We start from the raw sequence: 14,982 nt of genomic DNA on the forward strand, positions 1-14,982 counted from the left end.
ATGTTGGATACAGTGGGACATGGTTAACACATTGACATACAGTATGTTGGATGCAGTGGGATATGGTTAACACAGACAGAGGCCATGTCAGTGCTCTCTAAACCCTAGGAGCTACAGTGGGATGGCACCGAGAGACAGCGCGGTGCACGAGACCATGTGTCAAATCCAATGCTTACAAACGTCATCTGCAGGCAAAACAACAAACACAACATGACCAACAAACAAAACATTGTGTTAGTTAGGAGCCATTCCTGGTGCTTAGCAGCTCAAAGGAATGAGAGAGAAGGAGAGGGGGGGGGTAAGAAGGGTGGAGGGGAGAGGTTAAGACAAGATTAGCTGGGCGTTAAACACACAGGAGAGCAACAATACAGGAGAGATCTGTAAGAGAAAGAGCAGGGTGTGTTAGTGACACGAGGCACCAGAGAGAACCCCTGGTAAAAACCAGGGACAGACAAAGGCGCAGGAGTTCGGGGCAGTCGAGGGTGTAGTGTTGGCTGGAAAAGAGCACACCTATAGAGAGAGGAGGAAAGAGTGGAGGAAAGGGATGAAGGCCGGTTTGGAAGTTTTAAATCACTAGCTTGCTGCATTTTACAAGCACTGCACCAACAGTAGCCTGAACTGCCTAAACCTCCCTAGCTTGCGCATACAAATCAGTACTAGGAGCTGAATAAGAGTGAAGAGAATGAGCAGACAAATGTTGGAGATGCGTGCTTGTTATTACAAAAGGAGGAGGCCCGAGTAATGCAGACAAGGACAAGAAAAGAAAATAAACTTGGTTCATGCTAGCCACCTTGGTCGTCTGACGTCCCCTTATCGAGCTTGGAGGGGGTCGGCGTTCTGCCCCCCCCAGCTCGTGTCAGGGAGGAGCTTCTCTTCTTCAGGGAGGGGCCTACAGACAGGAGAGTGGGGTTACAGCCTATCAAGGACAGAGGGGGCAGGAGCAATTTCCCCTGAAAGGGCCTCTCGAAACACATGGTTTTCATTAAGAGTAATTTTGTTCTCTCATTACAGTACAAATCAATATGCCTTGAATTCTATGTTTAGTGGACTGTGTGGCTAAATGACACTATGATCATAATCTGATTACTTGCTTTCTCTCGATAGAGGGATACATGATGTCTAGCACCACCGTGACGTTAGCCTGCATCTGCCAACTATTCAGTCTTAAAGAAAACATTTGTTTCTCTAACAAGCAAAACATGTCTAGACACGTGGTACTCTCCAGATCAATTGTGTTCATCTCTATAGGTGCTTGTTTCCTGTGCAGAATGAGGGTGTTGTCAAAAGCTTCAGAGCCACATCAGGCAATGGTTGCTCAGACCTATCAAATGGAGTGTGGAGCATGAAGAGGATGGCTGAGTTGGGTGAGGATAGTGGTGTACTGGGGGGGCTTAATATGCACCTGTCTGTTCCACCTGAAGCTTTTTTCTGCCTTCCTTAGTGGGCTGAGTGTCTAGGTCGACTTTGTTGTTTCTAGGCAACCGGTTCAGTGACAAACTCCTCACACGAGCACCTGAGAGACAACGAGGAGACACCCACGGTGAAACGGTGAAGCTGTGACACAGCTCTCTTTAGAGTTGAAGTCAGAAGTTTATATACACTTAGGTTGGAGTCATTAAAACTTGTTTTTCAACCATTCCACAAATGTCTTGTTAACAAACTATAGTTTTGGCAAGTCGTTTAGGACATCTACTTTGTGCATGACAAGTAATTTTGCCAACAACTGTTTACAGACAGATTATTTCAATTATAACTTACTGTATCACAATTCCAGTGGGTCAGAAGTTTACATACACTAAGTTGACTGTGCCTTTAAACAGCTTGGAAAATTCCAGAAAACAATGTCATAAATTTAGAAGCTTCTGATAGGCTAATTGACATCATTTGAGTCAATTGGAGATGTATCTGTGGATGTATTTCAAGGTCCACCTTCAAAGTCAGTGCCTCTTTGCTTGACATCATGGGAAAATCAAAAGAAATCAGCCAAGACCTCCACAAGTCTGGTTCATCCTTGGGGGCAATTTCCAAACGCCTGAAGGTACCACGTTCATCTGTACAAACAATAGTACGCAAGTATAAACACCAAGGGACCACGCAACTGTCATACCGCTCAGGAAAGAGACACGTTCTGTCTCCTAGAGATGAATGTACTTTGGTGCGAAAAGTGAAAATCAATCCCGGAACAGCAGCAAAGGACCTTGTGAAGATGCTGGAGGAAACAGATACAAAAGTATCTATATCCACAGTAAAACGAGTTCAATATCTTTACACCAAGTCACTTGGCTCTGTCATAACCTCACATGGTCTCTCCTATCATTGCTATGCAGACGACACACAATTAATCTTCTCCTTTCCCCCTTCTGATGACCAGGTGGCGAATCGCATCTCTGCATGTCTGGCAGACATATCAGTGTGGATGACGGATCACCACCTCAAGCTGAACCTCGGCAAGACGGAGCTGCTCTTCCTCCCGGGGAAGGACTGCCCGTTCCATGATCTCGCCATCACGGTTGACAACTCCATTGTGTCCTCCTCCCAGAGCGCTAAGAACCTTGGCGTGATCCTGGACAACACCCTGTCGTTCTCAACCAACATCATGGCGGTGGCCCGTTCCTGTAGGTTCATGCTCTACAACATCCGCAGAGTACGACCCTGCCTCACACAGGAAGCGGCGCAGGTCCTAATCCAGGCACTTGTCATCTCCCGTCTGGATTACTGCAACTCGCTGTTGGCTGGGCTCCCTGCCTGTGCCATTAAACCCCTACAACTCATCCAGAACGCCGCAGCCCGTCTGGTGTTCAACCTTCCCAAGTTCTCTCACGTCACCCCGCTCCTCCGCTCTCTCCACTGGCTTCCAGTTGAAGCTCGCATCCGCTACAAGACCATGGTGCTTGCCTACGGAGCTGTGAGGGGAACGGCACCGCAGTACCTCCAGGCTCTGATCAGGCCCTACACCCAAGCAAGGGCACTGCGTTCATCCACCTCTGGCCTGCTCGCCTCCCTACCATTGAGGAAGTACAGTTCCCGCTCAGCCCAGTCAAAACTGTTCGCTCTCTGGCCCCCAATGGTGGAACAAACTCCCTCAACGCCAGGACAGCGGAGTCAATCACCACCTTCCGGAGACACCTGAAACCCCACCTCTTCAAGGAATACCTAGGATAAGATAAGTAATCCTTCTCACCACCCCCCCCCTTAATGATTTAGATGCACTATTGTAAAGTGGCTGTTCCACTGGATGTCAGAAGGTGAATTCACCAATTTGTAAGTCGCTCTGGATAAGAGCGTCTGCTAAATGACTTAAATGTAAATGATGTAAAATGATATCGACATAACCTGAAAGGCCGCTCAGCAAGGAAGAAGCCACTGCTCCAAAACCTCCATAAAAAAAGCCAGACTACGGTTTGCAACTGCACATGGGGACAAAGATAATACTTTTTGGAGAAATGTCCTCTGGTCTGATGAAACAAAAATAGAACTGTTTGGCCATAATGGCCATCGTTATGTTTGGAGGAAAAGAAGGGAAGCTTGCAAGCTGAAGAACACCATCCCAACTGTGAAGCACGGGGTGGAGGCATCATGTTGTGGGGTGCTTTGCTGCAGGAGGGACTGGTGCACTTCACAAAATAGATGAGGGAGAAAATTGTGGATATATTGAAGCAACATCTCAAGACATCAGTTAAAGCTTGGTGGCAAATGGGTCTTCCAAATGGACAATGACCCCAAGCATACTTACAAAGTTGTGGCAAAATGGCTTAAGGACAACAAAGTCAAGGTATTGGAGTGGCCATCATATAACCCTGACCTCAATCCTATAGAACATTTGTGGGCAGAACTGAAAAAGCGTGTGCAAGCAAGGAGGCCTTACAACCCTGACTCAGTTATACCAGCTCTGTCAGGAGAAATTGGCCAAAATTCACCCAGCTTATTGTGGGAAGCTTGTGGATGGCTACCTGAAACATTTGACCCAAGTTAAACAATTTTAAGGCAATGCTACCAAGTACTAATTGAGTGTATGTAAAATTCTGACCCACTGGGAATGTGATGAAAGAAATAAAAGCTGAAATAAATCACTCTACTATTATTCTGACATTTCACATTCTTAAAATAAAGTGGTGATCCTAACTGTGCTAAGACTGGACATTTTTACTAGGATTAAATGTCAGGAATTGTGAAAAACTGAGTTTACATGTATTTCGCTAAGGTGTATGTAAACTTCTGACTTCAACTGTACATGATTCCATATGTATTATTTCAGTTGATGTCTTCACTATTATTCTACAATGTAGAAAATAGTAAAAATAAAGAAAAACCTTGAATGAGTAGGTGTCCACACTTTTGACTGGTACTGTTTATATTGATTAGAACAAATTGCCATTGCGGACGGTAGCTAAATGCTAACAAGCGCAAAAGAACAAAGTAAATGCTAGGAAAGACCACCCAGCTCAAATATAAACTGTCAAAAGGCTACTCACAATTGATCGAGGATGGGATTGATTGTCCCTGCTGTATCCCAAAAGTTTGACTTTGCAAGCGAGCCACCTATACCTAGCAAGTTAGCAAACCAAATGCAAAGCTGGAGCCCTGAACTGGAGAAAATTATTTGGCACTTTGAGAGTTATAACTATAATTTAAGATATTTAGCGGGAAAACAATAGGATTGAATTTGAAGCGCAACATGATCACCTCTTGTGCTACTCAACAGTGGGCGTCAAGTTAGGAAACGTCAGCTGGCTCCACGTGCTCCTTGTAAACAAGTATACCATGTAACTGACTCAATTGATTTGTGAATAAAAATAAATAAAATACATTAAAATAATAAATAGAGACAGTATTGAAAATCATACCACGGGTATTTCAAAATACCCCAGTATATGGTATATATGCTATACTGCCCAAGCCTAGATTGGAACCAGAATGATGAGTCTTCTCAAAGGACAGAAACAGTGCAATTCCTTGTGAATCAAATCAGGATGAACTGCATTAGGATAAGAAAGGAAGGTACAGTACAATGACTACTGAAGAAGAGAGGAGAGAGAAGGTAGATCATAAACAGATTACTGATCCTTTGGCACCCCTCCTTATGATTCTGAGACACTTCCCTGTGTCACAAATTGCACTAGAAAGTGGAAGGGAGCACTAAATGGATGCAATGGAATCACAAGTTCATGCTGGGTTTGTCATTGGTTGAGATCAGAGACAGCGAGCCACAGCATTTGTTTACCAGTCTCTTAATGCTCCTCTGATCGGCTTGTCACTCAGTTCCTGGACATAGGAAGAAGAGGGTCAACAAGGTTGACGACAACTGTGACAGTGGCTGGGCATGAAGGTGGGCAGGGACTTACTTTTGTCAGGTGATTTGATGAGGGTGGCAGAGGAGGAGGACAGGCGCTTGTTGATGCCAGAATCGGCCGGCTGTTTCAGGTTCATGGTGGAGGTAGAGCGCTTGTCAGCTAAGGGGAGGCAGGGACAGACAGACAGGAAGGGATGAGGGAGTTATACAGGAGGACCACTTGGAGACTGGGCATGGGGGAGAGGAAAGAGGGAGATAGGGGCAGGGTTCTTGCAGTGTCCGAATGCCCTGCCGGCAGCTAATATTCAACACTCATTTAGTCTCATGTCTATGGTATACTGCACTAGCGGGGCAATGTTTAAACCAAACATTGATCAATAGGGATGGGAATTGCCAGGGACCTCACAGTACGATAATTTTCACGATAGTTTGGTGCAGAATTGTACTGTGACTTTCACGATTCTAGATGTATTGTGATTAGATACTGTAATCTGATGTTCCAAAACATATTGCTTACTATGGCTACGTTTACACACAGCGCAATTCAGGGTTTTTTCTTCACTAATTGGCCTTTTGACCAATCAGAACAGCTCTGAAAAAGATCTGATGTGATCGGTCAAAAGACCAATTAGTAGAAAAAATATCAGAATTGGGCTGCCTGTTTAAATGCAGCCTATGTGTCTGCTGCAGAGAGACAAGAGAGCATGAGTTTTTGATCAGCCATGGATATAAAAGTGAGGCATACATGAACATCAAGGGCCAGACCAAAGCCATTCCAATTCTTAGCCAGGCACAGCAGTTAGTGGAAAGAATTGAAAATCCAGAAAATATCAACTGAATAGACACCACAGGTGAACAGTCAAGAGAACGTGGACATTAGTTGGCACATGCGTGAAACAGTCAACAGTAGTGCTGCTCAGAGAGCTCAGTGCCTCCATGTGACAGCTGACCTGGAAGTGGTAAAGCGTGAGTGAGAGTGAAAGAAGGTGAGGACGCCCACAGGCTGCGTTTCCATTCAGCGAGCCCAAGGCATGTGGGACAGAAGCAACAGTGAAGTTCCCTTACATGTTGATCTAAGGTCAGCCTTGCATTTTCACTCCTGACGGTTCATTTTAGGATTGGGGGAGGGTAAGCTGATACTAGATCTGTGCATACAAGCAACATTAAACCATCCCTGGGAGAACAGGAAGATATTAGTGAGGCAGTGAGTGACTAAGAAAAGGGCTAGTGGTTAACATAACAGTGCCAGTCCATGCTACTGTACTGTAGGTATAGTACAGGTATCAACCAGCACCTTGTGTCCTGGGGGGCTTTTCTGGAGACGCGGGGGAGATAACTATAGCTACTGGAGAGGAGGCGCCTGCGTCAGGGTCTCCTGTGGGTGAGAAAGGGTCTCAGCAGGGAGAGGGAAGAAGACACAACACCCCCCCCCCCACCCCCCCACATGGACAGAGTGGAAGAGGAACAGGGCTGGCTGACAAACATCAACAGATTCACCTCTCTGACCATCAGAGCCATCACAACACCCCCCCCCTCCCCACATGGACAGAGTCCCTGACAAACATGGACCAGAGCCCACAACACCCCCCCTCCCCACATGGACAGAGTGGAAGAGGAACAGGGCTGGCTGACAAACATCAACAGATTCACCTCTCTGACCATCAGAGCCCACAACACCCCCCCACATCCCCTGACATGGACAGACCATGAGCCCACAACACCCCCTGGACAGAGGAACAGGGCTGGCTGACAAACATCAACAGATTCACCTCTCTGACCATCAGAGCCCACAACACCCCCCCCCCCCCCCTCCCCACATGGACAGAGTGGAAGAGGAACAGGGCTGGCTGACAAACATCAACAGATTCACCTCTCTGACCATCAGAGCCCAACACCCCCCCCCCCCCCCACATGGACCCCTGACAAACATCAACAGATCCCCACATGGACAGAGTGGAAGAGGAACAGGGCTGGCTGACAAACATCAACAGATTCACCTCTCTGACCATCAGAGCCCACAACACTACTGGGAAACAGGCTCATAAGACTTGGATGAGGCTCTATGGGATCGGACCACAGAAATGTCAAATAAAGACTGATAACGTACATATTTTGGACCTATACTAATAAATACATTGGTTTTATACAGTATGGGTTGTATTCCCTGACACAGATTAAGCACAATTGGACTGAAAAGCACTTTCAAATGGAGACTATCTTCTATCATGTTTTTAAATCCAGAACTAGGTGTAATCTATTCCTGGGAAACTGCCCCTAGATATACAATAAATGCCTTGACTGAAATAAAAACTAAACTTTTTTTGTGATAGAGTGAGCCAGCTGTGTCACTGCACATTAATAGTACGCTTCATTAACTAAAGGCAGTCAAGACTAAAAACAGAAAACATTGAGAAACAGAGCCAATCAACATAACTCCAGCTGACAGAGAACCAATAACGAGCCAGTCAATGTGAAGATGCATCAGCAAGTTTAACCAACTTGTGTCATTCAGCGTCCCGCTGTCAGACAAGCAGAAACAGAAACTTCTTACACACAGGTGGAGTCCTATACACGTTGTAGTCGTATCTAGATGGTATAGAAAGCAGTGGGAATGGTATGATGGAGGGTTCCTTACCAGGTCGGTTGTCTGACTCTGAAAGCCCCCCCCAGGACCACCTCTTCTGCTTCTGCTCCACTCTCTGGCTGCGCTCCAGGGTCCGTCGCATCACCGCCTCATAGTGCTCCTGCAGCACGAACACACAGAGAGAGAGAGATGGGGGAGCGAGAGAGCGAAAGAGAGAGATGGGGGAGCGAGAGGGCGAAAGAGAGAGATGGGGGAGCGAGAGGGCGAAAGAGAGAGATGGGGGAGCGAGAGAGAAAGAGAGAGATGGGGGAGAGAGAAAAGAGAGAGATGGGGGGAGCGAGAGAGCGAAAGAGAGAGATGGGGAGCGAGAGGCGAAAGAGAGAGATGGGGGAGCGAGAGGGCGAAAGAGAGAGATGGGGGAGCGAGAGGGCGAAAGAGAGAGATGGGGGAGCGAGAGGGCGAAAGAGAGAGATGGGGGAGCGAGAGGGCGAAAGAGAGAGATGGGGAGCGAGAGAGCGAAAGAGAGAGATGGGGGGAGCGAGAGGGCGAAAGAGAGAGATGGGGGAGCGAGAGGGCGAAAGAGAGAGATGGGGGAAAAAGAGAGAGAAGGGGGAGCGAGAGGGCGAAAGAGAGAGATGGGGGAGCGAGAGGGCGAAAGAGAGAGATGGGGGAGCGAGAGAGCGAAAGAGAGAGATGGGGGAGCGAGAGAGCGAAAGAGAGAGATGGGGGAGCGAGAGAGCGAAAGAGAGAGATGGGGGAGCGAGAGGGCGAAAGAGAGAGATGGGGGAGCGAGAGGGCGAAAGAGAGAGATGGGGGAGCGAGAGGGCGAAAGAGAGAGATGGGGGGAGCGAGAGGGCGAAAGAGAGAGATGGGGGCGAGAGAGCGAAAGAGAGAGAGATGCGAAAAAGAGAGAGATGGGGGAGAGAGCGAAAGAGGGATGGGGGAGCGAAAAAGAGAGAGATGGGGGAGCGAGAGGGCGAAAGAGAGAGGGGGGAGAGAGGGAAAGGCGAGAGAGGGGGAGCGAGAGAGCGAAAGAGAGAGATGGGGGAGCGAGAGAGCGAAAGAGAGAGATGGGGGAGCGAGAGGGCGAAAGAGAGAGATGGGGGAGCGAGAGGGCGAAAGAGAGAGATGGGGGAGCGAGAGGGCGAAAGAGAGAGATAGGGGAGCGAGAGAGAAAGTCGGGGATAGCAAGAGAGGGGGGATAGCGAGCGAGAGATATAAGAGAGGGGGGGGGATGGAGAGGAGAAAGAGAGAGAGGGGGAGATTGAGAGATATGGAGAGAGATGGGCACATTGGTAGAATGCAAAGTCATTCAGAAATAATCTTGGTCTCCCAAACCAAAATAAACAAGGTCAAACAGATAATGGGACAAAAATAACAACATGAACATATGTCCCAGAATGATTTGAGTCAGTAACTCAAGGTGAAATGCCATTTTCTGCCTGACTAGCTGACACTAACAGTTCTCTATAATATGACCATAGTGGTGTGAGGGGAGGTAAGTGAGGGAGATCATTTTGAGAGACAAACAAGATGTCAGATAACGTCATATGAGAGATCAAGCCAAATAGTCTGTTCTGTTTGAAATAAAAACACATATCCCTAAAATATCTTGTAAATTCTGAAATCTTTCAGATGTCACGACCATCACTAAATTGTTCTGGGGCCGTTGCTGTAGTGGTGAAAAGCAGCAGGCTACTAATAAAGTGTCTGGAATAAGAACTCTGAGTGACTGAGCTTCCTGCAGCAGACGCCCATGAAAAGAAGCTAAAACAGGATACGGTTTCATTCATAACACGTACCAAAGTATGCAGACTTCCCTGAAGTTCTTCACCCATGCTCTAACCGAGACATAGCATTAACTCTGCCAATTAGGCTACACCACAAAATACCACAGACCTGAGCAGTGAGCATAACCACCTCGTGATGAGTTAAGTTCACCAGTACCAATTTAAATACATTCTTCTTGCTTACTTGTACATCTGCATAGCCTGGTCCAGACACATTTGTATCATTCCCAAACCACTGCATCTCAGGGGCTAAAATTAACACATGCCAAATACGGGTCGGTGTTGACATCGGCGGGTAAGATGTCTATTCCAGCCACGTTGGCAGGTGGTCTGGGACCCACAGTGCAAGCATTTCACTCCCATTAGCAAATAATAAGAATTAAGTAAATTATGAGAACATTCATCACCAAAATAAATGCAGCAGTAATTGTAGCAGAAATAAATTATTTTTCTCATCTACCTGCCACAGTAGCTGGTGGACAAAAAGGTTCCATGCCCAGCACTGCACACACCAGTTAACTAGAATATATCCCAATAATACCAGCTGTATCTGTAGTGTGCCCTGGTGTTGAGGATGACCCCAGGGGCCTGTACCTTCTCCTCCTCCTGTTTTAGCTTCCTCTTCCCCTCCACGGCTGAGCGTCTCTGCTCCTCCTTCCTGCGCTGCTCGTCCAGCTTCTTCTGGCGCTCCTCCATCTGACGCTCCACCTGCAGCTTGGCCTTACGCTCCCGCTCCAGGATCTGAGTTTCCTTTGTAGCTAAAGATGGGGCGGGGTTGTGAGGGTGCAAGTGTGTGTTGGTGTGAAAGGGTGTGATGAAAAAACCGAGGGAAAACACATTGGTTCGTTTACTTTGTGACCAGCCCAGAGGTCACCTGATTAAATCTCCCAGTAAGGTCCCTTTACACTCTAAAGGCATTTCCTGTCTTAACAGGAAATGCCTCTGAGGACTTGCAATGTATGTACTTGTGTATGTTGCTAATCCAATGATTTGATTAGGGCTGAAACGGTCAGGGTCCAAGACTGGACCCATTAAAGAGGATGGGGTACAGGTATCCTGCGACCTCTACGAGAATGTTCTGTTGGATTCTGAACCACCATTCAGACTGAGCTCTTACCTTGCTGCCTATCGGCCTCCTCTCGTCTCTCTTTCGCCACTCGAAGACGCTCGTCTATCCTTAGTGCAGCACCATCAATGACTGCATGCACACACAGACACACAGGTAAGTGGGAACATACTCACCTTCACACGCGGTGGAGAAAGTGTGAACATGGGTGGAGCATCGTTGGGGGATTATAATGAGCTGCAGTGTCACTGAGTGAATCACCTGACAGGCAGATGTGTCCATCATGTGCCTACCTTGAGTCGTATTACTGTAACTGTTACGTGGAAATAGTGCGAAGATCGGTCAAATTTCCAAGCCCTCATTTCCAGTGAATTATTGATTTTGCAGAAAAACAGTGATCGTGGAATCACAGAGGGACTGATTAGGCTACTCTGCAATGAATTATAGCAGGTAGGCCTAATTTATTACTACTGAGGTTAAGATCATGTTAGCGCATGATAAAAACATAACATTAGCTAGGCCTCCTTGAAATACGGCAGAGGCTTAGAGTGACATTAGGACTCATTCTGGTGGTATGTATGCCTATGCATAATATATACATGTGTGTGTACTCTATATTCGTACATGTGTGTGTGACAGTTTGGGTTTATACAGATGCAGAAGGCAGGGGCTGTTTTGTTACCTGGTCGGGGAGACTTTGCTGCTACTGCTGGGGATGGCGTGTTAGCTGCTGCTACTACTGGGGATGGCGTGTTAGCTGCTGCTACAACTGCGGATGGCGTGTTAGCTGCTGCTACTGCAGGCCCTGGGCTGTTCCCTGCTAGGCTGCGCCGCTCCTCTGCCTGTGCCTGCGCAGCTGCAGCTGTAAGCACACAGAGAGAGAGAGAGAGAGATACACACACAGTCTAGCATGATCAATAAAAATACATTTAAAAAAAGACATCTAATGAAATGAAAATGATTTTGGAATAAGGAGCTGCTGAGCAAGCAGTTTACACTGTGCCTTGTTTATCCTCCATAGGAATGCATGTTCTAGAGAGATCCAGATGATTTAACACTACAGAACAATCCATCTAGTCAGCCTCTAGCCACCCCCTCGTCAATGGTCAGCCAGGCAGCTGTACACAGGGCTCTGTGACACACTGGGTCAGATGCGCTTTGGTCATGACACTAACAGTGCTGGGCTTTTCTATACAAACATCCCAGGAAGAACCTGAAATTTAAAACAATGTCATGGCATAGGCCCGCCATTGACTTTGTTATAATGTTTGAGTCCCTCAGATAACATATGAACAAGGCATAAGCCATGGTAAAATGTGTATAATTGCAGTTACTTTGTTTAAATACGGAATTCGCTCTCAGCCACATGACAAATGTGTAGAATTACAGGAAACTAGAATTTAAAAAAATAATTCAAATATTCTCTTCCCGATGGCAAAATGTGCAGAATTTGCTTAAATTAGCATTAAAACAGCAACATTGTCTCTGCAGTTCAGTGCTATAGGCTAGCAAAGCCCCGTGAGTGTATGGGATACTAAAGTAGCCATCATGCTACTTCAAGCCATCATAACAACATCAACAAAAAACATGTCCTGTCTAAATGCCTTTATGTCACATACAAACAACTTTAGTGCAACAGAAGGGAACCATGAACCCTACTCCCCACAGCACCTCTGCTTATCCCTAACATGAGACAGTATGGCAACACTAAAGTATTATCCAATGGGGAGTGGTGACAATGGCCCTCTTTACAAGACCCTGATGGTGCTCTGTGTTCACTGCTATCTGCCATGCTGTTTGTTGAGTGGGAGTGCATAGTACAGGAAAGCTCATATACAGAGGGCGAGAATCTGCGGGAGAAAACTCATCCGGATATGAACACAATAAAACCAAAGGCAGGTTATGAGTGAGTGGAAACTCCAAATCAGGAAGTGGACTACAGAAGAGGACTATGCTACAGCTCTTTACATTAGCCCATATCAGTGTGGTTCTGACTGGAGAAGAGAAACCTCAAAACAACAGACAATGGATCTGTAAGTTCACTCTTCCACTCCCAAACGGACGGACTGGCATTGATGTATATCTTTAGCCATTGGCCTTTACAGAGCAGATAGCAAAAGTCAACGGGAGGACAAAACCAACACGACAAACAAACAAAGCTGCATCAATACCATAGTCTTCAATGGAACAGCATCAATATATTTCACTCAGGTCGTCACAGATGAATGACTCGGTCAAAGTCTGCTGATAATCCCATAGGAAGTGGACATCAGTTTACTTTCATCACGCTTCACAGAGTGGGAATCCCAGGTTAAGTGAAAAGTTAAATGGCCTTATAACTATCTGATACCTACCTTCTTAGACTCAGATAGGTCTAATACACAAATGAGCTAACCCACTGCGCCTCTTTAGAAACTGAGGGGTGCTTAGTATTAGTGGTGTCTCATGAGCTAGTGACTAACATCCATCCTTCCCTCAGGGGAATAAACAAAACACAATGAGAGGGTGTGAAAATAGATTAAGGTAGGCCAATATACAACTCTTGAATGTACGAAACAGAGGAAAAATATATAATCTAATCCAAGTTGGTGCAGATAAGGAATCATCCACTAGACGAACTTCAGAACCTCATCACATCGGCCTAAAAGGGACTCTTACAACACACCATTCATCTAGTGTCCTCCTCACCCTGCCAAGACTTAGGCTGTTCTGTCACATGGCAACTGTCCAGCAGAGTACAGCTTGCGACCAGAAAAGGGCTTATGCATCTCACTCACTGTCATTACAAGCCTCAATTCACTCATTCCAAGACAAGCACCAAAGTCTTTTCAGAGACCCAAGACAACTGAAAGAATTTTAAAATGGATAGTGAAGGATTTTATTGTTTTATTTATTTAACTAGGCAAGGCATTTAAGAACAAATTCTGATTTACAATGACGGCCTACGCGGGCTAAATCCGGACAACGCTGGGCCAATTGTGCGCCGCACTATGGGACTCCCAATCAAGGCCAGTTGTGATACAGCCTGGAATCGAAGCAGGGTCTGTAGTGACGACTCTAGCACTAAGACGCAGTGCCTTAGACCGCTGCGCCACTCGGGAGCCCTAAGTCAGATGAACTTGTGGATACCTTTTTATGTTTCTGCATACTGTATGAAGAAAGTTTGAGGTAGATTTGCAAACCAATGCCAACTAGCATTAGCACAATTATTAGTCTATGGGAACAGCGAGCATGCTAGTTAGTAATTGCGCAAACGCAAGATAGAAACATCCTACAAAATGCACGCAGAGACATAAAATGGTATTCACCAGTTCATCCGACATTGCCAAAATCCAGAACAATTCTCTTTAAAAAGATTGCAGTCAATTTCATAATGACCAATTTTAGGTTAGTAGTTCCTTTACATGAACACTTGGGCCATATATTGACCACATTTATCAAATGAAAGTCTGGTCTGTCATCAGGGGCCATGTCTGAGGTAGCATGTCATGTAGTTGGGCAGGGCTCTGGGTAAAAAAAGTAAAGAATTCACACTGCCCTCACCTTTGAATGAGGATTTCTCTCTACCGCCAGTTAAATTCAACTTTGTTAGGTCCCAGTACTCTATGCATTTACATTGCTATGTTTAGAAAGGAACCAAGAAACACTGAACAAAAAATATAAAAATGCAACATGCAACAGTTTCAACAATTTTACTGAATTAGTGCATATAAGTAAATTTGCCAATTTAAATTAATTCAATAGGCCCTAATCTATGGATTTCACACAACTCGGCAAGAGTACAGCCATGGGTGGGGAGCCAGGCCCAGCCAACTATGAGCTTTTCTCCACAAAAGGGCTTTATTATAGACAGAAATACTACTCAGTTTTATCAGCTGTCTGAGTTGCTGGTCTCAGACGATCCCACAGGCAAAGAAGCCAGATGAGGTGGTCCTAGGCTGGTGTGGTTACAGGTGTGGTGGTTGTGAGCCCAGTTGGACGTACTGACACATTTTTCTAAAATGACATTGGAGGCAGTTTATGGTAGAGAAATGTACTTTCAATTCTCTTCAATTCAGCTCTGGTGGACATTCCTGCAGTCAGCATGATAATTGCTCACTCCCTCAACTTGAGACGTCCGTGGCATTGTGTCGTTTGACAAAACTGCACATTTTAGAATGGCCTTTTATTTTACCCAGGCGCACATGTGTAATGATCATGCTGTATAAATCAGCTTCTTGATATGCCACACCTGTCAGGTGGATGGATTATC

At 46.0% G+C, this 14,982-nt stretch overlaps 1 protein-coding gene across 2 annotated transcripts in view; it reads right to left on the reverse strand.

The window, feature by feature from the left end:
* Positions 1-14,982, reverse strand: part of LOC135545820 (ensconsin-like) — a 50,093-nt gene that overhangs the window by 22,215 nt on the left and 12,896 nt on the right. For both annotated transcript variants that reach the window (XM_064973729.1, XM_064973731.1), the window contains exons 2-9: positions 11,413-11,592; positions 10,782-10,862; positions 10,259-10,422; positions 7,926-8,034; positions 6,585-6,665; positions 5,343-5,450; positions 1,403-1,513; positions 791-889 (exon numbers count right to left, since the gene is read on the reverse strand). In XM_064973729.1, the coding sequence (XP_064829801.1) occupies positions 791-889; positions 1,403-1,513; positions 5,343-5,450; positions 6,585-6,665; positions 7,926-8,034; positions 10,259-10,422; positions 10,782-10,862; positions 11,413-11,592 (933 nt within the window). The remainder of the gene's footprint in view (positions 1-790; positions 890-1,402; positions 1,514-5,342; positions 5,451-6,584; positions 6,666-7,925; positions 8,035-10,258; positions 10,423-10,781; positions 10,863-11,412; positions 11,593-14,982) is intronic.

Source organism: Oncorhynchus masou, chromosome 9 (assembly GCF_036934945.1).
Source record: "Oncorhynchus masou masou isolate Uvic2021 chromosome 9, UVic_Omas_1.1, whole genome shotgun sequence".
NCBI lineage: Eukaryota > Metazoa > Chordata > Actinopteri > Salmoniformes > Salmonidae > Oncorhynchus > Oncorhynchus masou.